This window comes from Tenrec ecaudatus, chromosome 12, assembly GCF_050624435.1.
Source record: "Tenrec ecaudatus isolate mTenEca1 chromosome 12, mTenEca1.hap1, whole genome shotgun sequence".
Taxonomy (NCBI): domain Eukaryota; kingdom Metazoa; phylum Chordata; class Mammalia; order Afrosoricida; family Tenrecidae; genus Tenrec; species Tenrec ecaudatus.
The window spans coordinates 6,198,535-6,226,091 of NC_134541.1; the positions used below are offsets into that span (position 1 = coordinate 6,198,535).

The 27,557-nt window shown below is 43.6% G+C and overlaps 1 protein-coding gene across 1 annotated transcript; it reads right to left on the reverse strand.

The window, feature by feature from the left end:
* Nucleotides 1-4,429: 4,429 nt before the first annotated feature.
* LOC142423225 (uncharacterized) lies at nucleotides 4,430-27,332 on the reverse strand. The gene is made up of 4 exons (XM_075528452.1): nucleotides 27,207-27,332; nucleotides 22,880-22,932; nucleotides 13,080-13,206; nucleotides 4,430-10,406 (listed from the first exon to the last, which is right to left on the reverse strand). The coding sequence occupies exons 2-4, from the start codon at nucleotides 22,895-22,897 to the stop codon at nucleotides 8,878-8,880; spliced, it is 1,674 nt and encodes a 557-aa protein (XP_075384567.1). The 5' UTR covers nucleotides 22,898-22,932; nucleotides 27,207-27,332; the 3' UTR covers nucleotides 4,430-8,877.
* Between the last annotated feature and the right edge of the window lie 225 nt (nucleotides 27,333-27,557).

Consider the following 27,557-nt stretch of genomic DNA (forward strand, 5'->3'; position numbering starts at 1 on the left):
CTCCCGTTACACAAAAAGACATGAAGAAATTCTTAGCCCTAATTCTTCTAATGGGACAAACAAGAAAAGATAGCTGGAAAGATTATTGGTCAACAGATCCTCTAATAGCTACCCCAATATTTTCGCAGACTATGAGTCGTAATAGATTTGAACAAATATGGACATTCTGGCACTTCAATGATAACACGAAAATGGACAACAGCTCTGGAAGACTCTTTAAAATTCAACCTGTGCTGGATTATTTCCTAAATAAATTCAGGACGCTTTACAGACCAAAGCAACAGTTGTCTTTGGACGAGGGGATGATTCCGTGGAGAGGACGCCTCAGGTTTCGAGCAAACAACCCAGCAAAGATTACAAAGTATGGTTTCCTTGTTAGGAAGGTGTGCGAGAGTGGCACAGGCTATATCTGTAATATGGAAATTCATACCGGTGAAGGGAAGAAATTGAAAGAAACTGTTCTCTCAGTTCTTGGCCCTTATCTTGGTATGTGGCACCATATCTACCAGGATAATTACTATAACAGTACCTCTACTGCTGATTTACTACTGAAAAACAAAACTCGAGTCTGTGGTACGATTAGAGTGAACAGAGGTTTACCGCTAACTCTAAAAGCCAAAGCATCAAGAATGAAGAAAGGTGACACAGTTTTCTGTAGAAAAGGTGACATTCTTCTCCTCATATGGAAAGACAAGCGAGATGTCAGAATGATATCAACAATTCATGACGCTTCTGTCTCAAACACAGCAAAGAACAATAGGAAAACGGGAGAGGACACATTGAAACCTGTGTGTATACAGCAGTATAATGCCCACATGAAGGGAGTTGATCGTGCAGATCAGTACCTCTCGTATTATCCTATTCTAAGGAAAACAATGAAATGGACCAAAAAAGTCGTCCTTTATCTCATAAACTGTGGACTTTTCAATTGTTATAGAATTTACAATGCCCTGAATCCAGAGAAAAAAATGAAGTACAAGCAGTTTCTCCTTTCAGTGGCAAAATACTGGATTACTGATGATGACAATGAAGGCTCTCCAGAACCAGAGAGAGAGATGTCCAGCCCAACCCCTAGTAGAGCAGGGAGAGCACCACGTAAAGACCCACCAGGAAGGCTGTCAGGTGACATGAAGCAGCATGAACCTGTGTTCATTGCAAGCAATGGAAAAAAGAAATTTCCTACCAGAGCCTGTAGAGTTTGCGCTGCCCATGGAAAAAGAAGTGAAACCAGGTATATTTGCAAATTTTGTAAGGTACCACTTCACAGAGAAAAATGTTATACAAAGTACCATACATTAAAAAAATACTAGGAACCTTTGATTATATATAGGTCCTATGCTAACTACAATATATGAAATAATTGTAACTGTTTAGGATAAGGTCTCCACAACTAATCATCTCAAAGGGCTAGAAGCTAATTTTTGCAATGTTTCAGGGATAGTATTTGCAGTCTTTGTTTCTCAATGTAGTTGTCTAGTATAGTTATATAGTGACAATAGTACATTGTGTAACAAAGGAACATACCAACAAATGAACACTGGGGAACATAGAATGTACTTTTTGTTTGACATACTGTAGTTTTTTCAAAGTAATATGGATTATGTTGATTATTTTTACAAGAAGTTTATAATTTCATGAATATTAAAGGTCATAAATAATCCACATACATGGCAAAATATTGTTTCATAATGTGAGATGTTTTATATTCAAAAACTTAGTTATAAATAAACATAAAAAGTTGATGAGATGTAAACCCATTTATGGTTTAATGCAAAAAAAAACCCTAACAGCCGAAAAAATATACGGCCACTTGGGTAAGATGATAAAAAAAAAATCCAGTCTTTAATGTGTTAAATTTCAGTTAGTGGTTTTTTTTGTTATTTTTTACATCTATGTTTATAGTCACTTTTCTCCATGGTGAAATTTCTTTTATGTGGCTATTTTGCCGTGATTTTTTGAAAATCAGCTTGGAAGATTATTTGCTGATAAGATTGGAAGATTAATGCCTGAGAAATTATCTTTGTCTCAGTTCTTTGCAGAAACAACTTGGTGGTGGCGGCAGCAGGCCACATCTTCCACCTTATTTTCTATCCGATGTGGTTTGGAACTTTTGGGGGCAGATTTCCCAGGTTGATTAGTATTCCTGTGAAAGCATGGTAATTTGATACTTTTTTTTGCCTGGTAGTTAACAAGACCTGAGTTGATTGACATCCTCAGGTTGCTTGGGGAAGCTCTAGCCTGTAACAGGTGAGTACTGTGCTATGTAAGTGACTGAAAAGCAAACTTTTTGAGGCTTCCTGGTGGAGAAGACAGTAGAAAAGCCAGGTTGGTGCAGAAGCAGAGCCATGTATGAGCTGAACCATTTAGTGGCAGAGATTCCCTGCTGGTAGAGAGGCCAGGGCAGAACTGTCCAAGGTGCTGATGGAGACCTGCATCAGAAGGGACCATTTCTAGTCCATGAGTTCCCCTGGAAGAAAGGAGCCCGGATTGGCCAGCTGCTAATTGTATCCCAACAAGCCTCTTACCAATAAGTGAGACTTCTCAGTGAATTGTAGGTAAAGAGCAGGGGCTGAGGGTAGGGGGAGGTTTGAGTGCTGAGAGAAGGGAGAGAACAAGTTGGGGCACAGCACCTTGGAGAAGTTTAGAATGAGGGGCATATTTAGGGACTGTCTCATAAAACCAGCTTTCTCTGGACTTTCATTCATGAGATTTGTTTACTGTGCATCGTTTTTCATGCCCTCCTTCCACTCCCTTACTCTGTCATCCCCACTGGTGAAGTTCCAAATAGAGGTAACACTGTGTTCCTCAGTCTTGACATGAAGATGACATTGATCACAGCTATAATTGCTAGATGGACATGGAACTTGAGTAAGAAACAAACCTGTAATACTTTAAGTTACTGAGGTCTTGAGAGGCTGTTTCTTAATACAGAGTAACCCAGCCCACCCTAAACATACAGACCCTTTCCTCTGAGAGTAGTCCCTTCTTCAGGTCACTCAGCTGTTTCATGTAGTCATGCTTTCAGTAACTACTATTGTAGGCATTGGGGAAGAAAAGGGGCTGTGGAATGAGACTTTTCCACTGTAGGGTGGCACTTGATAGCTGTATATCTAACTGGAGGAACAAATAAACTAACCTCTTAAATCCTCACTTTTCTCCTGTGAAATGAAAATAATAGGTATTTAAATCTTGGGCACTTTAAAGATTAGTGGAACCTTTTAGTATTTGCTTTATAAATGATATTCACTCACATTAGTGTTTGTATTGGATGGAGAGGTTTTGTTTTAGAAGGAAAGCTTTATCAGCATAGGCTTAGTTGTACTGCAGAAACGCATGGCCCTCAAGTCACAGCAATTCAATGAACCAATTTCAACCATTTACCCCATCTTATTTGCCATCCTTCATACATTGTTGTTGGTTGACACAATGATCTTTTCCAGCAGAACCTAGTGGGAAGAGGAGCCTGGTGGGAGCATGTTCTTCACATGTCAGAGGAAAAAGATGACACAGGTGATGGTGTCAAGAAATGTTTAGAAATCAGTTTTCCCCCAAGGGGGATGAACAACAAATATGGATGAAGGGATACAGCAGACAGTGTAAGATATGAAAATATAATTTATCATGGGTTCACTAGGTGGAAGGGTGGCGAGAGGGATAAAAGAGGAGCGATATATCATTGTGAATGAGGGGAAGTATAGATTGGGGACCCAAAGCCCACCTGTAGGCTACTGGACATCCCCTCACAGAATGGTCGTGTGAAGATGAACCAGTCAGGGTGCAGTATAGCAACTATGAAATATACAACTTTCCTCTTATTCTTAAATGCTTCCTCCCCACTTCCCCCCACTACCATGATTCCAATTCTACCTTACAAATCTGGCTAGACCAGAGGATGTACACTGGTACAGATAGGTACTGGAAACACTGGAATTCAGGACAGATGATCCCTTCAGGACCAGTGGTGAGAGAGGTGATACCAGGAGGGTGGGGTAGGAAGGGGGAACCGATTACAAGGACCTACATATAACCTCCTCCCTGGGGGATGGAGAACAGAACAGTGGGTAAAGGGAGACATAGGACAATGTAAGACATGACAAACTAATTTATAAATTATTCCCTATCAAGACTTCATTAGGGAGGAGGGACAAGGAGGGAGGGGGGAAAATAGAGGTGATACCAAGGGCTCAAATAGAAAGCAAATGTTTTGAGAATAATGGCAACAAATGTAAAAATGTGGTTGACACAAAATGGATGGATGTTTGGATTTTGATAAGAGGTATATGAGCCCCCAACAAAATTAAGAAAAAAAAACAAGCTATAGGGGCTCAGGTAGAAAGATAATGTTTGAAAATGATGATGGCAACATATGTACAAGTTTGCATATAATTGATTTATGCATTGTTAAAATATCTGTAAGAGCCTCCAATAATTTAAAAGTTTTAAAGTATCACAGTTTTATTTTCTTTTAACATACATTGTCCAAGCCAAGTCCAAGCCAAGTCATCAGGTCAAAGATAGTAGGGGGAACTGATGAAATCCCCTTAAGAGACTAAGATCAGCAAAATGATGTATTTTGACAATAAACATTTTTTTTAGCTTGCAAACAGATTGTTATAATTGCTGTCAATAAGGCTTAAACCTGTAAATACTGAACAGGCAAAAGTTGTGAGATAGATACAAGGGGGCTTCAAAAAGTTTGTGGGAAACTTCCATTATTTTCAGATTTGTGTAGAGTCATCACTGGGGCTTTTTCTTGCTTCTGGTTTCTTTGTTGGTCTGCTGTTGCACCTGCATGACCAGATCCAGGGCCTTCTTGAAAGCTTGCAGGTAATTGGGAAGCATGTCTACAGTGGGTTCTGCTTTGTTCTCAATTTTCTCCAGGTTGCAGTCTGGCTGCTTGGCCTTCTCAGGAGAGCTTAAGTCAGGTTGGCCCTTGCTGTGAGCTGGAGTCTCAGGGAGGAGGCACCGCTGGGCGTGCCCACTACACAGTGCTCAGGCTGCTGGCGCTTCTCTGGCACCATGCCCCATGCACAGCAAGGAGGAACCGCGGTATGACCCTCACTTCCGGCTAGGACACCGCCACGTCCGGCCCATCTCAGCGTGACCCGGAATGGGAGAACAGTTATGGGTGTGATCCGGGAACACATAAGTGAAAAATCAGGCAGGAGTTAAGACTTCATTAAGCTCTGCCCCGCTAGATGGTCCACGTGGAGGGAGAGAGTTAAATTTACTTTCTAGTTAAAAAGAAAACTTAATTTAAGTGGAGAAACTGCAATATGGTTTGATTAATGGAACAGGTCTGGATTGGATGGAAGAGCAAATGAGCAACTCTTGTCAACTGTGTTGGAAGATGACTCAGGATGCTATACTAGGGGGCTCCCAGTTACCCTTAAAGGACTGTGGAGCAGAAAGGTGACTCAAAGATGTGGAAATTATTGCACAGTATCGTTAATATCACATGCAAGTAAGATTTTGCTGGGGATGATTAAAAAGCGATTGCAGCAGTACCTCACCAGGGAAACAGAAATTTAAGCAGGATTCTGAGGATATGGAATGAGGGATAGCATTGATGGCATCAGAAGGATCTTGGCTGAAAGTACAGAGTACTAAAAGGTTTAATTGTGTTGTATTGACTCTGTAAAGTCATTTCACTGTGTGTACCATATCAAACTATGGATGACACTCAGAAGAACAGGAATTGCAGGACACTTAGTTGTGCTCATGTGGAACCTGTATAGACATCAACAGAGTAGGGACATGATGCATGCTGCTTGGTTTATTTTCAGGAAAGGTGTATATCAAGATTGTCTCTTCACCATACTTATTCAGTGTATATGCTGAGCAGATTATCCTAGAACTGAATTCTAAGAATGAGGTGGGACTGAATTATACATGTAGAACTTGTGGAATATTCTAGATTTGCATGTGATGATAATTGTACAACTCTTCTTGATATTACTGAATTGTATAACATTTGAATGGAATGCTAATAAAACTTAAAAAATAAAGAACAGGCATCAGGATTGATGGAAGGGTTATTCACAAACTTTGGTATCTAGATGACACAACTTCACTTGCTAAAAGCTAGGACACTAGGTACTTGCTGAAGACCAAAGACTGCAGCCCTCAGTATGGATCTCACTCAACATAATGAAAACCTAAATGCTTGTAAATGGACCAGTAGGTATGATCATGATAGATAGTGGGAAATAATTCATTTTGCCTGAATCCATCATCAACACTCATGGGAGTAATCGTCAAGAAATAACATGACAAAGCACAGAGTAAAGATGTCACTTTGAAAATGAAAGTGAGCCTGATCTAAACGTTCATATTTTCAATCATCTCGTATGCATTTGAAAGTTTGACAGTGACTAAGGAAGACCAGAAAGCAGTTGATGCATTTGAATTGTTTCGTTGAAGAATATGGAAAATAACTTGCACTGTCAGAAGAAAACATGCTGTCTTGGAGGAAGTACACTCAGGGTGGGTCTTAGAAACAAGGCTGGTGAGACTTTTGTTCGTATACTTCAAATATATTATTAATGCAGACTAGTCCCTGGTAAAGGACTTCATACTTGGTTAGAGAGTCATAGGGAAAAGAGAAGGATCTACTATGTTACGATTACCACAGGGGCTACAACAATGGGGTCAAATGTGACAATTGAAGATGGTTGGGTCAGGATTGGACCATACTTCAGTTTATTATTCATGCAGCCAATATGAGTCAACTTGTTACACCTAACAAAAAAATCAGACATCAGTAAGGAATCCCAGAATAGTACACAGAATATACTAAGGTGTATAAAGTTCAACAGTTTGAACTTACCCAGAAATTCCTTAAGATGATAGGCTTTGTAGTTTCTTTTTAAATAATTTTATTGGGGGTTCATACAACTCATCATAATTCATACATCCTTCTTGTCAAGCCCATTGTACATTTGTTGCCATTATCATTGTCAAAACATTTTTTTCTACTTAAAAGAGCCCTTGGTGTCACCTAATTTTATTCTACTCCCTCCATCATGAAACCTTTGTCGTTTATAAATTAGGTTTTCATGTCTTACACTGACTGATGTCTTCCTTTACCTACTTTTCTGTTGTCCATCCCCCTAGGAGGGTGTTATTGGCAAATCATTGTGATTGCTTTCCCTTTTTTCCCCCTACCCTCCTTGTAATGACTACTCTCAATATTGGCCCAGAGTGTTTAACTGTCTTGGATATCTTGTGTTTCCAACTGTTACCTGGACCTGTGTACATGCTCTGGCCTGGTTGAATTTTTGAGTTACAATTGGGGTCATGATAGGGGGGGCAGGGAATGCATTAAAGAACTAGAGGAAAGTCGTATATTTGAATCATGCTGTACTGCACCCTGATTGGCTCATCTCTTCCTTGCCACCCTTTGGTAAAGGGATGTACAATTATCTACAGATGGGCTTTGGGTCTTCACACTGTACTCCCCCTCATTTACATTGCAGTGATTTTTTGATCTGGGAGCTTATTTTCTTTTTAGGAATGGTTGAATTCACCCATGAAACTGATTGTGAATTTGGAATCCATGAACCTTTTAAAAATGGTAGATGAGTAATAGAGTGATTCATTAAAGAAACATTTTACTACAGTGCAGGACAACCAAGCACTAGAAAGAATTGGTGTTATGAGCATCTAGCTTTCTATTCCATTTGGTTACAGAATGCAAATAGGGAAGCGTTTCGCTAGTTAATACTGACCCCTCACCCACCCTCATTTCAAGTGGAGGCTATCAGACTTCCCGCGAAAGTTTCTCAGTGGTGAGTGGTCTGTGGTGGCAACTTTGTCCTTTTAAGTCAGCTAAGGAGGCACCCGGGCTCTTTTCCCTTAGTGCCCTCTGGTGCAAGAGTTGTAACTGATTGTGGAAGCCTCACACTCTCCCTGCCCAATAATGCTTCCTGGGGGTGGGGTGTGGGGGTGGAGATAAAAATCCTCTTCTGATGTATAGTGAAGGGTACCTTTGTCTCAAATTCGTGCCTAGTCTACCTACACAGTTTTAATTGTTTGATCTGCTGTATGAGGAATGAAACAGTTAAAACCTAAGCCACTCATGGAAAACACAGGATTCCTCTGGAGCGACCCTTCTGATGTTTATTGAGCCTTTACTCATAGCTAGTGCCCTGTCCACATGTGCCTTCTCTTGCGTGTTTATGCTGGTGCTTAAGGAGAATTGATTTGTGGGTAGTCTCATCCACAGTCCTTGCACACATGTAGCTTCTTTCCTGAGTGTATCCTCTGATGTGTGATGAGAATTGACTGCTGGCTGAAGCCTCACCCACACTCCTTACAAACATGTGGCTTCTCCCCAGAGCACTGTAGGGCGCGACCCATTTGGGGGCCAAATGAACTTTTCACAGGGGTCGCCTACGACCATCGGTCTTAGGAACTGATGGTCTTAGGGACCAATACACCGATCCTCTGTCAGTCTCCAAGTGGGTTCAACCATATGCAAATATGCCCACATGTGAGTACCCTGCGTGAAGACTGTTTCCCATGCTACACCATAAAATTTCATTTATTTGTAATTAGAAATATGTCACAATATGTAATTACATATTGTTTTGTGATTAATCACTATGCTTTAATTATGTTGAATTAACAAGGAAAATACATCCTGAATATCAGATATTTACATTACGATTCATAACAATAGCAAAATGACAGTTATGAAGTAGCGATGAAAAAATCCTTACGGAAAAGCAGATGTTTTGAGAATGGTGATGGCAATACATGTGCTTGACACAATGGATGCATGTATGGATTGTGGTAAGCATTGTATGAGCCCCCAATAAAATGATTTTAAAAATAATTTTATGGTTGGGGGTCACCACAACATGAGGAACTTTATTAAAGGGTCACGGCATCACAAAGGTTGAGAACCACTGCCCGAGAGTGTGTCCTTTGGTGTCTGATGAGATTTGACCTGCAGCTAAAGCCTCGCCCACACTCCTCACAAACATGTGGCTTCTCCCCTGAGTGGGTCCTCTGATGTTTGATGAGAATTGATTTGTGGCTAAAGGCTCGCTCACACTCCTCGCACACGTAAGGTTTCTCCCCTGAGTGTGTTCTCTGATGTTTGATTAGAGTTGACTTGCAGCCAAAGCCTCGCCCACACTCCTTGCACAGGTAAGGTTTCTCACCCGAGTGTGTCCTTTGGTGCCTGATGAGAGTTGACTTGCAACTAAAGCCTCGGCCACACTCCTGACATACATGTGGCTTCTCCCCAGTGTGTGTCCTCTGGTGTCCGATTAAAATCGACTTGCAGCGAAAGCCTCGTCCACACTCCTCACAAACATGTGGCTTCTCTCCTGAGTGTGTCCTCTGGTGTCCGATGAGATTTGACTTGCAGCTAAAGCCTCGCCCACACTCCTTGCACACATACGGCTTCTCCCCTGAGTGCATCCTCTGGTGTGTGATGAGATTTGACTTGTAGCTAAAGGCTCGCCCACATTCCTTGCACAGGTAAGGTTTCTCACCCGAGTGTGTCCTTTGGTGTCTGACAAGAGTTGACTTGCAGGTGAAGCCTCGTCCACATTCCTTGCACACATACGGCTTCTCCCCTGAGTGCATTCTCTGGTGTGTGATGAGACCTGAGGTTCGGGTAAAGCCTTGTCCACACTCTTGACATACATGTGGCTTCTCTGCTGAGTGTGTCCTCTGATGAGTTTTGAGGATTGACTTGTAACTAAACCCTCGCCCACACTCATGCACATAAGGCTTCTGACCTGAGTGTGAATTTTGGTGTTTGGTGAGCAATGACCTGTGGCTAAAGTCTTGCCCAGATTTGTCACACCCATAAGGTTTCTCCTCGGCACGTGTCATCTGCTCCCTAAAGAGAAGTGATTTCTGGTTAAAGCCTTGGCAGCACTCACTGTATAAATGTGACTTCTCCGCTGCATGTGTCCTTTGCTTTGCGGTAAAATTTGAATGCAGGCCAATCTCTGCCTCATCGTCTCTACAAGTGATTGCTCCAAATCTTGAGGTTTCAACTTCCTTTAACCCTTTGTCTGTTTCCTTAAACTTGTTGACCCTTTGGAATGAGTTGGGCTCCATTCCTACCACTGTGTTGTTGCCTTCTCCAGAGCTTGCTGACTGTCTTCGGGCTGGACTAGAGAATGCCCTTAAGGTCTCTCTCTCCAACAAGGGGTTGGAGCTATCTTTTATGTCCCAACCTCCTTGTGTGTTTCCACTCTTGCAACTCTCATCAGAATGGTGCTGCTCTGGCTGCCTCTGGGGCCGTGGGCTGGCATCCCCTGGATGGAAGTGATCGTCTGCACACAAGGCTGGGAAGATCTGCAGCACATGCTGTCCGAGGAACTGCTGACAGGAGAAAGCCAGGAGGCAGGAGGAACAGGGGCAGAGTTCTGATTTGGGTTCTGCAGGAGAGAGAAAGAGAGAGAGAGTTTTGTGTTAGAACAGCTATGAATGTGGCTTCCCGGACAGTGCTGCCTACTCAGATGACAGACAGTATCTCACTGCTGGAGTCCTGTGGGGCACACAGTTATGCACCCGACTGGGACCTGAAAGGGTGCTGACTCACAAGACATCCTGGTGATATGCTGGCAATCTGATATAAGAACACAGGTCAGAAAACCTGATGGAACGGCTCTAAGCTACTCTTCACTCATGTGTTCACCATGAATCACAGCCCACTTCACCAACAACAGTCTTATTAGCATGTATAATGGAAAACGTAGACAACACAGTCTTTTCCTCACCAAGCATTCATTTTCGTTCCATTTGTGCAAATTACACTTTCTAATGCAATCTAGAAGGACTCCAGGTGAGGCAGTTAAAGACTTTGTATTCATTCCAAAAAGTTGATGGTACAAACCTGCCAAGAGCTGAATAGGGCAGCAGTCAATTCTAGAAGGGCACAGATTGAAAAAAAACAATATGGAGCCCTGTAATCTACTCTACGCCTGGGGTGACCACGAGTCTGAATTGGCTTGAGCAACTAATTATGACTTGACTGCCGCATTTATAATATATACCACATGATGGGTTTTCCACCAAAAGTTCATTTATGGCCCAATTTTATCAATCACAAGATCTATTGAAATCCAATAGGGAGGAGGGTACAGGACCAGCAGTGTTTCGTTCTGTTGTGTCTCCGTTTACTGTGGGTCAGAACTGACTACGTGCCTAACCCCCCCCAACTACACTCCAGAAGGACTCCTAGCAGTTCACTGAGGAAAGCACTCTGATGTACTCCCAAAATGGGCGGTTTGCTCCTATCCAATCAACAACTTAATGTTAGAAGTTTGCTTCTATAAAGATTTAAAACATTAGAAACTCCATGTGACAGTTTGAGTGTATTTTATAGGACAAGAGAACCCATGCCCAAACCTTCAAGAGTCAAACTAAAATTTCCCAAGCAAGCATCGACGATAACGTGTTTCTGCCTGCTGACCAGCTTCTATTACAACCAGCCTTTCCCTGCTACTCACACCTCTAATCCATAGACACTGACACAGTCTTCCCTTAACATTTTGCTACCACTTGGAATAACAGATTCTATGACTAATATAGCAAAGAGCCCAGGTGGCACAGTGGAAACAACAGATGAGGGGAAAAAAACCAAACCAGGGTTGACACACTGTGAAAACTGTAACCCATGTCACTGAGCAGGCTGTATACAAACTACTAAGTGAGAACTTACTCGGCTGTGGACATTTTCACTTAACAGACCCACATTTTTCAAACACCCCCAAATTCGTTGAGACTTTGTCATATTGTTTGATCCAAATTACTCCACTGTACTATGCTGTCCGTATTGTAGTGAGGACTATGATCTTTTTTCCTTTCAGCCAGGCATCATACAGCTATAATTGTCATCTTAAAGGATGAAGTGAGTTGGCTCCTGGAGACAGGAGACTACACTTATCCTCATCTCCACTCTCCTCCTCGATCCAGGAACTGAGACCAACTGTCTCAATTTAATGGCCAACTAAAAGATCTGAAGTCCCTAGGCACTCCTCAGTGAACTTGGAAGTAGAAGAGAAGCACCAGACTCGTTCCTTTGAACCAACTAAATGAGTTGACAAAGAGAAAGTTCTAATTAGACATGGGAATGTTTATTTCTGTGGATTCCGTTCTCACACTGACCCCGTGTACAACGGAACTAGGCAGTGCCGCTCCTAGTGTTATCTTGACACTCGTTGCTCTGCTTAAGGCCACTGTTACACGTAATACATCTCTTTGCTGCTCTGTTACTCGCTTTTGACTATATAGCACTTGTCACCACTGAGCATGCCATATTTTTAAGGCTGTATATAAAAGCTTCCTGATGGCTGTCCTTCTCTTTATAGTCAAGGTTCAACCCAGTTGACTCGGGGGGGTTTTAAGGATGACATGGGCTAATTAGCATCAGTATCTAGGATATCTGTCACATATCTACTGCCATTGAGCTGATTCTGATTCCTAGCAACTCCATATAGGGAGTCTTCAAGGCTAGGGATCTTTATGGGAGTGGATAGGCTGATTTTTCTCCTGAGGAGTGCCTGGTGGGTCTGAAACACCCACTTGGTGGTTTTCAGTCTAACGCTTACCTGACAGCAATGCTGTTACTACCAAGTCCATTCCAACTCATGGCCCCACACCATGTGCTCAGAGTTAGAAATGCCCCTAGAGTACACTTTATTTGGTGTACTTTCGTTGAAGCAGATACCAGGCCTTTCTTCCTTAGTGACCCTGAACAGGTTAGAACCACCAATCTGAAACACAATACTTGAGCATACACTATGGTACATAGAAAATCTTTTGATACCTAAAACAACACAAGTATGTGTTACTGTCATGCTGAATCCAGTTCATACTGACCCTATCAGACAGCCATTTCCCCACAGGATTTCCAACCATGTAAATCTTTCTGGAAGAAGACTGACCGATGTGTCTCTCCAGGAGCACTTGGTGGGTTCAAACCACTACCTGTCTTATTAGCATCCCAGTGTGTCTTATCACTCCACTACTAGGATTCCGTTGGCTCATAGCAGGTAGGTAAGTGCTTCATCTACTGACACAATGAAGGGAAGAGAGGACTTCCTCACCCAAGGAGAGCAGATTCTTGTACGTCTCCAGCATCACGTCTCTGTACAGGTTCTTCTGCTCAGAGCTCAGCATCATCCATTCTGCCTCTGTGAGGACCACAGTGACATCCTCTAGTGTCACTGGTTCCTACAATAAGCAGAAACCAAAACATAGCACATCACCATCCATTTTCACAAGGAGACTTTAACAAAATGAGCCCAAAGAATCTGCATCTGAAGAAGTTCACTGAATTCTTTCCAGAGAACACAGTTCTCCAAAAAAGTTCTTCAAACATGACTGCATACCTGGTTTGGGGTAAAATTTGTGAGGAGTACAAGGTATGTACAAAATAGGTCTCAGAGATGTATCACTTTATTGGAGAAATTGGGAAGCAATTTGGATAAATTTATTTAAGCAGTATTTAAGAACACTTGCCTGTAAGAATTCAAAATGTAAAAAAAAAAAAGGCTAAATCACTTATCTTAGGGAGCATGGAAGCTCTGCAATGGCACCTCTCTCACACCTTACCTCAGGCATCCATTTCTGTCCTATTTTGCTACAAAAATATTAGGGTCATGAACACAGCCCAATGTGTGAGTTATGTGGATTGTTCCAGCAAATTATCAAAGCCACAGGAGTACTGGGATCTAACAGGTCACAAGTCAGGGATCCAGGATGGCACTCTAAAGCACATGGCTAGCTTCCTGCAGCCGTAAAGAAAGACTGAAATCATGACAGAATTGTGTCAGAAGCAAGGGAAAGCTACCATGTGTGAGGCCGACATGAATGAGTAAATTGTTTTAGCTTCTGTTAAGTCGGTTCTAACACCTTTGTCCTACAGAACAAAACACTGACCAGTCCTGCAGTACTCTCAGCTGTAATGTTTGAGCACAATGCTGAGGTCACTGTGTCAATCCATCACACTGAAGGTCTTCCTTTGCCCCTGACTATTTTACCAAGCATGTCTGTGGTTAGTCACCAAATCTGGTGTCAGTTTAAGGATTAAGAGTGTAGGGGTGGAATCTAGGCTATCAATCTGGATAGCCAATGAGACTTCTGTGTGGGCATGGTCTTCTCCTGAGAATTCTGCGGAATCTGATACCTCCTTCATGGAGACAGGAGACACTTCTGTCTCACTGCTCACTCTCTTGGAGACTGACAAGGCTGACTTCCTGGGAGACATCCCTGTGGAGAAACCACATGGACCTACCCTGATGCAGCCTTGGAAACTGGAGGCGCCACATAGAGACCACTGCCAGCCCTGAAATGCATCTACCGCCAATGACTTTGCACCCACTGGCCTGTAATCATCCTGCATTCGGTGTTATTTGTGTTTCCTGAGTCTGAAGAGGGCTTTATATAGATTGGGATCGGACATATGGGCTAAAGTTGGACTTAATCTGGGCTGGGATGTTCTCTTAATGTACAATTACCCTTTGTATAAAACTTTCTCTTATATACATATACGTTTTTATGAATTTGTTTCTCTAAACTGCCTGGACTAACACAATGTCCTTGACCGGGGACTGGTCTCTGTTAACACATCCAAAGAACATGAGACAAAGTGTCAGCATCCTCGCTTCTTGAGAGCATTCTGGCTGTACTTCTTCCAAGCCAGATTTGTTTGTTCTTCTGGCAGTCTATGGTATTTTCTCTCTTCCATTTTTATGTTTGCAAATACCTTTATATTTCTAGCTGTAAAACCAGAGCCAGCTGTGGAGGAGCCAGAATGTTACCATAATTGAATGTGGGGAAAGGCCAGCCCCCTACAACTTATTTTGAGTTCGATAGGAAAAATTATATGGTTGAAATATATATATTATAATAAAGTAATAGAGAGCATGAGAGAGAAAAGAGATTGAAATGAGTCAGATACATTTTATAGTAGCATGCTTACCTCAGACCCACTTGGTGGTTCACCTGGAGAGAGGGGCAGGGCAAGGGGGACAAGGGGAAAGGGAACAGGGGAGCAAGGACGGGAGAGGAAAGGGAAGCCGACCACAGGCCAAAGTGAATCTCTATTGCTAACCAAGGATTATATATCTTTGGGGGGAAGTGCAAGTTCACTAATTACAGGTAAAGACATACGTCACAGGAAGGGGTAGTACTATAGGTAATACAGCAATGAGAGGGGGACATCTAGGGATATACACACAATAGCAAGAGGAGGGATTGGGGTATGCATGTGACAAGATGGGCAGGTCCTAGATTCAGGATGGCAGTTAACTTTGGATGTCACTGAGCAGGTCTGACCTGTTATCTGAATCTCCATAGAAACCATTATCAATAGGGTGTAAACCCCACCTACAGGGACCAGACTAATGGTCACAAGCTTTTAGGGAGAAGTAGCCCATTGACAAGATAGTAGTCTGGCAACTGACTGCCTTCAGGGAGGTGAATTGACAATCATTTACCCTTAGCTGCAAGCAGTGTCTAAGTCTAACGTATATTGGGGGAGCCGAGTTGGGAGAAATCTTTGTTTCCCACAATTTAATAATACCGTTTTTCTTGTAGTATACTTTGTACTCTTGTTTGAGAAGCTGCAGGCATTTATTTGGTTTGATCACCTGTCACCTTAATGAGCTGCTTTTACATCAGCCACATCATCTAAAGTTCCTTCAAGTGGTGTAACTATATTTGAAAATGCCACACCTGGTGTGATGGCAATCAATGCCAACAGCAGGCTCAGCATGTAACAATATAGGTAGGGCCCACTACCAGCTGATAAGGCAGTGGATTGTTTCCCGGGAGGAAGAACCTACACACACAATCAGGTCAACTCAAGGAAGACGGAGGTTAGGCTGCCATCTTGAATCTAGGATCTGCCCATGTTATCACATGTGTACCTAGTCCCTCCCCTTCCTATTATGTGTACATCCCTACATCATCCCCCTCCCATTGCTTGTATTGCCTATATTATACCCCCTTCCTCTTACCCATGTGGTTACCTGAAATTGGGGGAGGCCTTGCATGCCCTCCAAATGTATATAAGCATTGGTTAGAAATATATTCTCTCCCCTCTTCTCCCACAGCCACATGCACCACCCAGAGGGGCTCAGGTGAGCATGTTACCATAAAACATGTCTGACCCCTTCATTTTACTTTCATTCCTTTCCTGTGTTCAACTTTACTATAATGTTTATATATTATTGCCGTATAATTGCACCTGCAGACCCCTGGGTTGTTAGAAGCTAGCTTACCAGTTCTATCAGTTCTTAATCATGATGCCACTTAAAATGGTTAAATGGCGATAGATAATAGTGATTCTGTATTCCTTCCCTTTTCTTTCGATTCTTTGTGCATCACTCAATATTTTGCCCACAAAATCCCTCCATATTTCAAATCTAGGCTTGAATTTTTCCTTCATTTTGTTTGGCTTCCTTCAGAGAAATTTTGAGCATGTTTGTGTTAGGTTGGATTCTCTTGAGAAGCACATCAGTGATGCTTGGATGTAGAAAGAGATTTCTCTCAAGAAATGGCTACACAGTTGTAGAAACTGTTAAGTTCATTCCAGTTTAAGTCAAACTTCTGACGCATGGAAGCTGAAAACTGGGAAGCAGGATGACAAAGCAGAGATAGCCAGGGTACACAATGGTGCATACAGAAGTGATACTGGCCAAATGAATTCCCTGTTGGTAGTCTGCTGCAGGCAGGTGACACAAGAGATTAAGGAACCAGACATAAGGTTACTTCAGCAGAAGGTGAAGGGCCAAAGAGCATTAGACTGTGCTCCATCTCTGTCTTATACAAAAAGACACTTCAAAGGAGGTATCATCAGGCTGTGACCCAGTTGATGGGTTACCACTCTGCTTCTACTCTTACCTGGAAGTGTCTAGTTGACATAATCTCTGGCCATCACAATGTCCTTCCTTTTTGTTTTTTTCCCCCACATATCCCTTTAATACTTTATTTTCTCGTTCTTGATGTATCCTTGAAAATTTCTGTTCAGCTATTTACTTTGTCATGATGAAAGGTTAAGGAAAACTTCCAACTTGTAGATAGCAGGTCAATGAGGGTATCACGTGAGTCTCAAACTAGTAGCTAGAACCTCTTATTTTCCCAGTCTAAAATTCAGCAATTTAAAAATTCGTTAGATCTGACCTAGTTCCTGGTGGTTAGGATCAAAGAAAGAAGTCTAGTGTGGGCAGCTGTTGTTGGCAATTAATAAGGAAGTAGAAAGGACTATTTCTATATTTTATATTTGTTGATCATATTCCTAGATGAAGGTTAATGTCTAAGCAGAGGTGCGTGCGTGCGCACGCACGCACGCACACGCACACACACACACACACACACACACTCTTGCACAAACATCCATCCACAGAAACATCCTATTCAGTAATTTCTCAACTGCCCACAAATGGCCCTGGTTCCTGGAACGAGCAAAACCACGTATCCTACCCACAAATGTACTAAAAAATTTCCCCTTAACTGGTACTATAAAACTCTGCTACTCTGTACAGAGAGGGCTTTTGACTCAGGTCAGAAGCTCCTCTCAGGCTTCTCCAATCAACTGTTTCCCGCTGTTCAGTCTCTCTTACATATCCTCTTCTAACATTTAGTATTCAAACACTGAAAATTAGATTGTCTCTTATATGAAGGGGTATTCTCCCCCCAAAATGGAAATTTCTTTTGAGGTATGTATTTAATTTTTTGCAAAACACTCTCAAAACCTTCAAAGTATTCTCCATTATGCTCAAGACTTTGTCAAATCTTCTATTTCATATTGGGAAAATTTTTCAAATTCATTTGTTTGAATGGCTAACAGCACCTCCCTATTTTCTTTTTTTTTAAATTTAATCATTTCATTGGGGGCTCATACAACTCATCACAATCCATACATACATCTATTGTATAAAGCATATTTGTTGCCCTCATCTAAAAACATTTGTTCTCCACTTCAGCGCTTGTCATCAGTTCTTTTCTTCCCCCTCCCTGCCAAATACCCCCTCATGAACCCTTGATCATGGATAAATTATTTGTCAAATCTTGCACAGTCCGATTTCTACCCTTCACCCACTTTTCTATTGTCCATCCCCTAGGGAGGAGGTTATATGTAGATCCTTGTAATTAGTTGCCCTTTTCCATTCCCACCCTCCTGGTATCGCCACTCTCAGCACTGGTCCTGAAGGGCTCAACTGTCCTAATTCCCTGTTTCCAGTTCCTGTCTGTACCATTGTACATCCGCTGGTCTAGCCAGATTTGTAAGGTAGAATTGGGATCATGATGGGAGTGGGGGAGAAAGCATTTAAGAACTAAGATTAAGTTGTACCTTTCATCGTTGCTACACTGCCTCTTAAATGGCCCATCTCCTCCCCGTAACCCTTGAATAAAGAGATGTCCAGTGGCCTGCAGATGGGCTTTGGGCCCCTATCTACACTCCCCTTTATTCACAATAAGATTTTTTTTTTGTTCTTTGATGGCTGATACCTGATCCTTTCGACACCTCGTGATCACACAGGCTGGTGTGCTCATACAGTGTGGGCTTTTTTGCTTCTGAGCTAGATGGCCGCTTGTTTACCTTCAAGCCTTTAAGACCCCAGACCCTATAACTTTTGATAGCTGGGCACCATCAGCTTTCTTCACCGCATTTGCTTATGCACCCGCTTTGTCTTCAGCGATTGTGTCGAGAAGGTGAGCATCATGGAATGCCAATTTAATAGAACAAAATATTCTTGCATTGAGGGAGTACTTGAGTAGAGTCCCAATGTCCAGCTGCTACCTTAATAGTAAACCTATAGTTATATGCACATAGATCTATTTCCCCATACTCATATATAAATATATTTACCTATGGACATGCCTTTATTTAGATCTCTATAAATGCCCATTGCCTCCTAGCTCTTTTCTCTAGTTCCTTTGACTTTCCTTTTGTCCTACTATCATGCTCAGCCTTCATTTGGGTTTCAGTAATTCCTCTCAGTTACATTATCCTTGATCAGACCCTACCAGAACTCCTACACACTCACCACCGATTTGGATCACTTGTTGTTCCCTTGTCCCTGGTTTGTTAACACCACTTTCGGCCCACCTCCCTCTCTCCCATGTTCCCCTGGAACCATCAATCCCATTGTTTTCTCTTCCAGCCTATCTTTAGACAGACCTGCAGAGATAATAACAGCCCAAAAACAAGACAGAGGAAAACAAAGGAACAAAAGAAAATAAAACAACATCAACAAAAAGCCAATGAAAAAAAAAACAACAAAAAAGAAAAGCCTGTAGCTAGTTCAAGGACCGTTTGTTGGCCTTTAGGAGTGTTTTCCAGTCAAGTCTGATGGGTGGGAGGCTATGGCTGGCCCCAAAGTGATTTTGGTACTCCCTGGCACCTTTGTTGCTCCCTAATTTTCTTTTTATAAATCATTTTCTTGGGGGTTCTTACAGCTATTATAACAATCCATATATCAATTGTACCAAGCACATCTGTACATATGATGCCATCATCATGTTGAAAACATTTTCTTAATCCTTGAGCCCTTGGTATCAGTTCATCTTTGTTCCCTCCTTCCCCCAACCTCCCACCCTCACGAACCCTTGATAAATTAGAAATTATTATTTTCAGATCTAACACTGTGTGGGGAGAGGTCAGACGCTTACAGACATCCTCCCAGAGGGCAGTTAGTCACCAGACGATAGGGTAGGCCTCTAGGGCATTTAGTCACCAGACTACAGAGTAGGCCTCTCTCCCTGCTATTGGGGACAATAAACTATCTCTCCCTGAGGCCTGTGACCAAGCATTCATACCCTACCAATAATGGTCTCTATCAGTTGAGCCAGGTAACAGGCAAAACTGGCTCTGTGACATCCAAAGTTAAGTTGCCATCCTAAATCTAGGATCCGCCCTCTTGCCAATTGTATACCCCAATCCCTCCTCTTCCTATTACGTGGATGCCCCTAGATCACCCTCTCCCATTACTGTATTACCTATAGCACCATCCCTTCCTGTAACATATGTCTTCACCTGTAATTAGGGGGCTTGCAAGTCCCCAGAGAATATAAAAAGCCTGGGCTAGCATTAGAGGGCTCACTCTCTCCCTCCACGTGGACCACCAAGCAGGGCTGAAGTGAGCATGCTACCATGAATCATGTCTGACTCTGTTTATTTCAATACTTCTATCTCTCATGCTCTCTAAAACTTTACTATGATCTTTACTTATTATTGCTGTACAATTGCACCTACCGGACCCATACGGATGTGTTAGGGGTTGGCTTCCCGACATGTCTGCTGTCTCCCTTTACCGATGTTGCTGTTGTTTGTCCCCCTCCCTCATTTTTTGTTCACCTTCTATGCTGTCATACTGCTATGCTTTCATGTCCCTCTGCATTTGTGCAAAGAAAAAGAAGTCACAGTAGTGAGGTCAAGTGAGCAAGGTGCATGGGGCAAGAAAGGCATGCTGTCTTTTGGCTAAAAACTGGCACACTGAGATGGTTGTGTGAACAGGTATAGTGTCATGGTGGCAACAGAAGTCCCTCTGACTGCCACAAATCAGGCTTTTGCTACTGCACACTGTTATGCAATCTTTTCTCTATATAGGAAGTTTGATTAATCGTCTGACCTGGTGGAACAAACTCCACTATCCCCCTCACATCTAGTGTTTTGGAGAGCTCCCTCGTAGATGGCTATTGAAGGTATACAATGGTACGTGACAAGTTTTGTTATAATGTTCTCAATTTAATATGTTTGAAAAGATAAAAGTCAAATGCAAAAAGATGCCCCAACGGAAGGACCTTGGGCCTCTACTCAAACACTCCCTCAATGCATGAATACCTTCTTTTATTAAATTGGAACTCTATGATGCTCACTCTCCCGACACAACGGCTGGAGCCAAAGTGGGTGAACAAGTAAATGTGGTGAAGAAAGCTGATGGTGCCCGGCTATCAAAAGAGATAGTGACTGGGGTCTTAAAGGCTTGAAGATAAACAAGCGGCCATCTAGCTCAGAAGCAACAAAGTCCACATGGAAGAACACACCAGCCTGTGTGATCGAGTGGTCCCGAAGGGATCAGTTACCAGGCATCAAAGAACAAAAAATCATATCATTGACTGCACACCTCCATGATAGGATCGCTGAAGACAAATGGGTGCATAAGCAAATGTGGTGAAGAAAGCTGATGGTGCCCGGCTATCAAAAGAGATAGTGTCTGGGGTCTTAAAGGCTTGAAGGTGAACAAGCGGCCATCTAGCTCAGAAGCAAAAAAGCCCACATGGAAGAAGCACACCGGCCAGTGCGATCACGAGGTGCCAAGGGACCAGGTATAAGGCATCATGCAAAAAAAAAAAAACGATATAAGTGTGTGTATATATGTGTACATGTATATGTATATATATACCATATTAAATGAAGGGGGAAGTGCAGAGTGGAGACCCAAGGCCCAAGTGTCGGCCAATGGAGTTCCCCTCATAGAGGGGTTTAGGAGAGGAGATGGGTTAATTAGGGTGCGAGGTAGTACCGATGAAGAACACAGCTTTCCCCCAGATCCTGGATGCTTCCTCCCAACTACCATGATCCGAATTCTACCTTGCAGGGCTGGATAGGGCAGAGGCTGTACACTGGTACATGAGGGCTGGAGGTACAGGGAATCCAGGGTGGATGATACCTTCAGGACCAAGGGTGTGAGGGGCGATGCTGGGAGAGTGGAGGGTGAGTGGGTTGGAAAGGGGGAACTGATTACAAGGATCCACATGTGACCTCTTCCCTGGGAGAGGGACAGCAGAGAAGGGGGGGAAGGGAGACTCCGGATAGGGCAAGATATGACAAAATAACGAGGTATAAATTACCAAAGGCACATGAGGGTGGGGGGAAAGGGGAGGGAGGGAAAAAAAAAAAGAGAGGATCTGATGCCAGGGGCGTAAGTGGAGAGCAAATGCTTTGAGAATGATTGGGGCAGGGAATGTATGGATGTGCTTTATACAATGGATGTATGTATATGTATGGATTGTGATAAGAGTTGTATGAGTCCCTAGTAAAATGTAAAAAAAGAAAAGAGGAGAAAAAAATGATTAGGGCAAAGACTGTACAGATGTGCTTTATACAATTGATGTATGTATATGTATAAACTGTGATAAGAATTGTATGAGCCCCAATAAATTGTTAAAAAAAAAAGAGTTGTATGAGCCCAATAAAATGGTTTAAAAAAAGAAAGTTGGACATTGAATAAAGAATTTTTATGTTAAGCACATAAAAAAAAGATGCCCTAAATATAAGATGGCATTCTTAGATACTACATACATAAGTGTGTAGTGCAAATAGTATATTTAAAAATGTTTATAATCTCAATGAAGCATAATGTCTAATCAGAAAACCCTGACTGGTAGAAATAACCTGTTCTGTTATATCGTGTGGGAAGGACGGACATCCTCCTGCAGAAACATCTTGATCACTAATTGCCCACCTGCCCACAAGATCATCCTGGTTCCTGGAATTAACTAAATCACGTATCCCTGTCCACAAATGTACGACCCTTGACGTAGCCTTTAAACCCTGGTGTTCTGGACAGAACCTTTTGACTATAGAGGCCCTTCTCGGGTGTCCTATAAACCTGTCTCTTACCACCTACGCTCTCATCTTGTCTCTCCTGAATCTCTGATTCTAACATTTGGTATTCTAATACTCAGTTTTACCAAAAATATTCCTTGTCTTAGATTATCCTGAATTCTTAATATTAACCTTTCAGGGATATCTCCCAGCCAGAAAAATACACGTTAAAATGCCTAAGATAACAAATACTAAGCCATGAATGCCTACATGTTGGTGGTCTTTTTCTGTCCCAAGACAGAGACTCAAAGTCTTAGTGTTGAGGACAATGAGGTCATTCCCACTCACCGATAGTTGAGATTTCATCTCTCGGTGCCCGTCAGTATCCTTCCAACGTAAACCTAAGGGGAAAAAGTGAAGCTGTGAGACGGCAGATCACCCATAATGCTCCTAGAAGAGTTCTTCTGGTCATGACACGGGGAGACGCAGTCAGTCACTTTACTCACTCAGCTGTGGACACGAAAGACTAGTATTACCTGACCCTGGAGCCTTGGTCCCCTTTCCCCTTCAACAACTCTCTTTCCACACCTCAACACCTCTCGTCTTTTGTCAGTTTCTTCCTGATATCCTTATCTTCTCTGTCAGTACAACCAAAAACTGCTCTCCCTGGGCAGAAGGACCAGGAAACAATGACACAGAGCAATTGCAGGTGATTTCATCTGGGAAGGTAGCTCTGCTGCCTGGGGTTTGCAGTGGCTGAGGGCTGGGGTGGAGGTAGGGTGAAGTTTGACTTCTTCCTCAACAATGAAAGCCCCTCTTGATGCCCAGCAGCCAGGCCTGTGGGACGGCACAACAACATGATTCCACTGGATCCTTCACGGTGTGCTCTAAGCAGGGCTCCTGTCCTTTCACAACGTCCTCAGTCAGGCTACTTGGGTTTTCTGGATTTTCAACCTTGCTTCATTTCAGGTTTATAAACCCTCCAATCTGGTCCCTGACACTGCATTTCCTGTCAAAATTTACTGTGTCCTCCTTGCCCCAACAATTCAGATTTCAGCTCCAGGTCCCAGATCCAGTTCTATTATGTGAGTCAGAAGACAGAACACAGATAAATGGCTATGAGGAAAGAGCCTCCCAATCTCCCAGCAGACTAAGCAATCTGCTTCTGACTCTGTGGTGCAGACGCATTACTTAATGCAGTGTGAGTTAGAATGGTGCTGATATAAACAGCACGATCTGTATTTTAAAACTGTATAAATGATCCCAAACTCCTGAATAGACCCAGCCATTTCTTTACTGCTACAATGACATATAATTGTTTTGTATTCTCCCATCATGGTTTTTTGTTTATATTCTGTGACCAGCTGCTCAGGACCTGGAATTTCTAGTGACAAATTATGGCCTGCCAGCCAGCCAGGAGTCACACAGTTTCAGAAGCAGATTATACAGTGGAATGTCCCTGATGTCTACAGCCACTAGGAAATTACTCCTGAAGACCCCAAAGTTGTTTAGGAGGATGGCTCACCCTAGAACCAAAGGTTACTAGGGGAGAGACAGACATCTGCCTGAGATGTTTCCCAAGAAGGATGAAGTATCCTTGATGATGTAAATTTAAATCTTCTGTAAAGCTTTAAAGAGAAGCTCCCAGGGGACTTGATCAGTCACGGAGGGCACTGAAAGTTGTAGGCTGTAGGTGTTTCATTGTTCATTGGGTGCCCCTTTGGAAACTGGGTCAATTACTTGGTATGGGCAGATAGTGGGGTAGTGGGTTATACATTGAGCTGGTAACCTGAAGGTCAATCCTTCAAAACCACCACTAGTCACTCTGTGGCAGAAAGGTGAGGATTTCTACTCCCATAAAGTTACAGTCTGGCGAACCGATAGGAGCAATTCTACCCTGTCCTATAAGTCACTATAATTTGTAATCAACCTGATGGCAGTGAGTTTGTGAAATTCCATGCAATCACTTCAGCCAACACCATCACATCTCCCATCTGAAGAGATTACTCCGCCTTTGCCTGCTTGCCATTAATCAAAGTCTTTACCCCTACCCTCACCCCTATATTTGAGCAGATTAGCCCAAGTGGCCCTTGGAGTGCTTACTGGAGCATCCTCTAAGAATAAGACATGATAGAGTGTTCCAAAGGAACACCCTCACCTTCCACGATTGCTTCCAGACCTACAATTAGAATTTAGTCCCTGGTTTCCCGGTATGTAAAGTACAGAGGGTGACCAAGAAAGATTGCACAGTGGCCTACATGTTAAAATACTAAACCTACCTTGGTAACTTGTAGAAGAAGGTACCAAAGGCTTAGGCTTAGTACATTAGAGTGGGTTTACCAGGGGAGACCCATAAACCCTCGCATTGAGATCTATGGAAACACCTTTTTCTTTTCAGCCCTGGTTGCAGAACTACTGATACAAGCAGCAGTGCAGCAGTGTCAGGACAAGTCCCTGGTACTGGCAACACACCTTCTCAAGAGACGTATTAAATTCAGTAGGCACAAGTGTTCATCTTGCTATTTCACTTGGACCCAACATCAAAACACACTCGGATAAAGAGGTATACTGATTAAATGCATGAAATGTTTCCAAGTGTTTAGTCATTTTAAGAATGCACTAAGACATTTCCCTACAGAACTGAGAGAGTTCAAGAAGTTGCCCCATGACCTCTTGAAAGAAATCATTCCCAGGTTTGGCCTCCCTCATACTCTGAATAACAATAAGGAGGCTCCTTCTTTCTCAACAGTAGTTTAAGTTGTATCCTAAGAGTAAAGTAGCAACTCCATTTGCTTGGAGAACAAATCAAAAGGAGAGACGGAACCAAACGCAGAAGAGGGAGCTCAGCAAACCATGTCAAAGAATGTAGTTACAATGGACTGATATTTTGCCTTTAGTTTTATTGAGTCGGGCAGCTCCCAAGGCATAATTGAAATGAAGCCACTTTAGAGCTAAAAACCTTAGTTGCTCACTGTTCAGCCTCATGTGCCTTCACCCCAGTTAGAAATGCGTTTGTTTTCTTTAACCTCAGTTCTATCCCAAACTCATCAGGCAGTGAGAGTAAGACAGCGGCTCCCTTTACAAGTCATTATACACTGTTTCCAACTAGGATAGAAGGGGCTCCTGCAATCCTGGAAAAATGTTCTGCTTCAGTCAACCCAGCTTGGAAGCTTAGGGAATGAAACCTTGGATTTGCTGAGACCCACAAGACTAAAAGAGAACGCAGAAGCAGGCTCTTATCAAAATCCATCCATTGTGTCAAGCACATTTGTACATATCATTTTCTTTTTGACTATATGTTTAAGCGAATATCATTTCACTCTTTTTTCCTTCCATCAAAGACTAATAAAGGGAATGTTTTTCTTTTCTCAATTTCTTTTCTCCAGTGTTTAAATCTGAGTGCGAACAATCAAATTCAGAAAAAAAAAACAACAAGCTAACAATCAGATGCAGGGTAGTTTTAGGGAGTTCCTAACATTAGTACTCATATCAAGTTTCCCTCTCACTGCCATTGACTTGATTCTGACCCAAAGCAACCCTTTAGGACGGATTAGCACTGTCCCTGTGGATTTCTGAGATGTTAGCCCTTTACACAGTAGAGTGCTGCCTCATCTCCCTCTGACAAAGCACAAGGTGGTTTCAAACCTCAGAGCTTGTGTTTAGCAGCCCAACTCAAAACCCATCAGGACTCCCAAGCTTTCCTAGGTTATTTTTTATCTTGCGGCACCATGACACGCCTAGATCCCTACCAACATGGGTGGGAGGTGGGGGTCGGGGCGAGTAGTCTAGATCTACAAGGCAGCTAGCTATACACCTTCGTGGGAAGCCCTTACTGTTTTGGCTAGACCTGCCAGAGAACCAGGGTTTCTTTAGGTGCAGGCTGGTGACAACCTGCCCTTGCTGTCTTTGTGTCCAAGGAGGGGCTGCAAAGAAGTCAGTACTCCACCTTGCCTTACAGCAAGACCATGAACACCACCTCTCAGGGATTCGATGGATACCTTGGTGGTGGAGTGGACACAGTGAGCCGCTAACCACAAAGTCAGCATTTCGAAAAAAACACCCGGCTCCATCGAAGATGATGCGCTCTACTCCTGTGAAGGTTTACAACCTCAGAAACACACAGGGCGCACTTCTACTCTGACATATGGGCCCTAGGAGTTGGCAGCGAGTTCTAGGAATCACAACAACGAGTGTCTGGCGAAACAAACACAAAGCCTTACTTAGCAAAGCTGGATTCCCACCATAAACCACCGCGGGTTTGCCACCTTAGACCACAGCAAAGGACGAAGCAAGTCAACGGGACGTGCGGCTTCGTCCCGCAGCAAACCCACCGCATCAGCAAACATAAACAAATGACAGGGCCATGCCGCCGACTCTGGCCCGGAACAAAGCCACGGCGCGCCCCACAACTGGGGCCACCAGGCGCTCGCTCGGACTCGTCCCAAACGCGGGCGTGGAGCCGCGCCCCCTGCTCCACCAAGCGACCCCGGGAACTCGGGAAGCACCGGGCCCAGGGCGGCCCCCGCCCACCCGGGACGCTCCTCGGGCCCGGCGCCGGGCCCACCCTTCGCCTCCCCGCGCCGCGGCTCCCACGGCCGCCGCTCCGACCAGCGAGTCACGGCCGCGGCCGCACTCACGGAGCCCGGACGCCCTGCAACGCCTCTCCGGAAAATACCTGCTCGTCCGCCGGGAAGCTCCACTCCCCGGGACCTCCAGCGAGACGGCGCGTGACCGCGGCCGAGCTCTTCTCCGCTTGCCGCCCGCCCGCCCCGCCCTCGGCGCGCGCGATGACGTCAGCGGACGGTGCCCGCGGCGTGGGCAGGCCCGCCCTCACCCGCTGTCCGGGGAGCGGGCTGCTCCTGGAAGTTTGTGTAACGAAAAGGCTGCTCGAGAAACCTCAGCTCCAGCTCGCTGCCTTCGACGGCACTCGGGCGCCTCAGTCCGCGGGGCGGACGGCGGCGCAGCGGGCAGCGAGGAGCCCCCCTCAGACTCGGAGCCGAGGGCCTCGCAGCGACCCGGTGAGTCT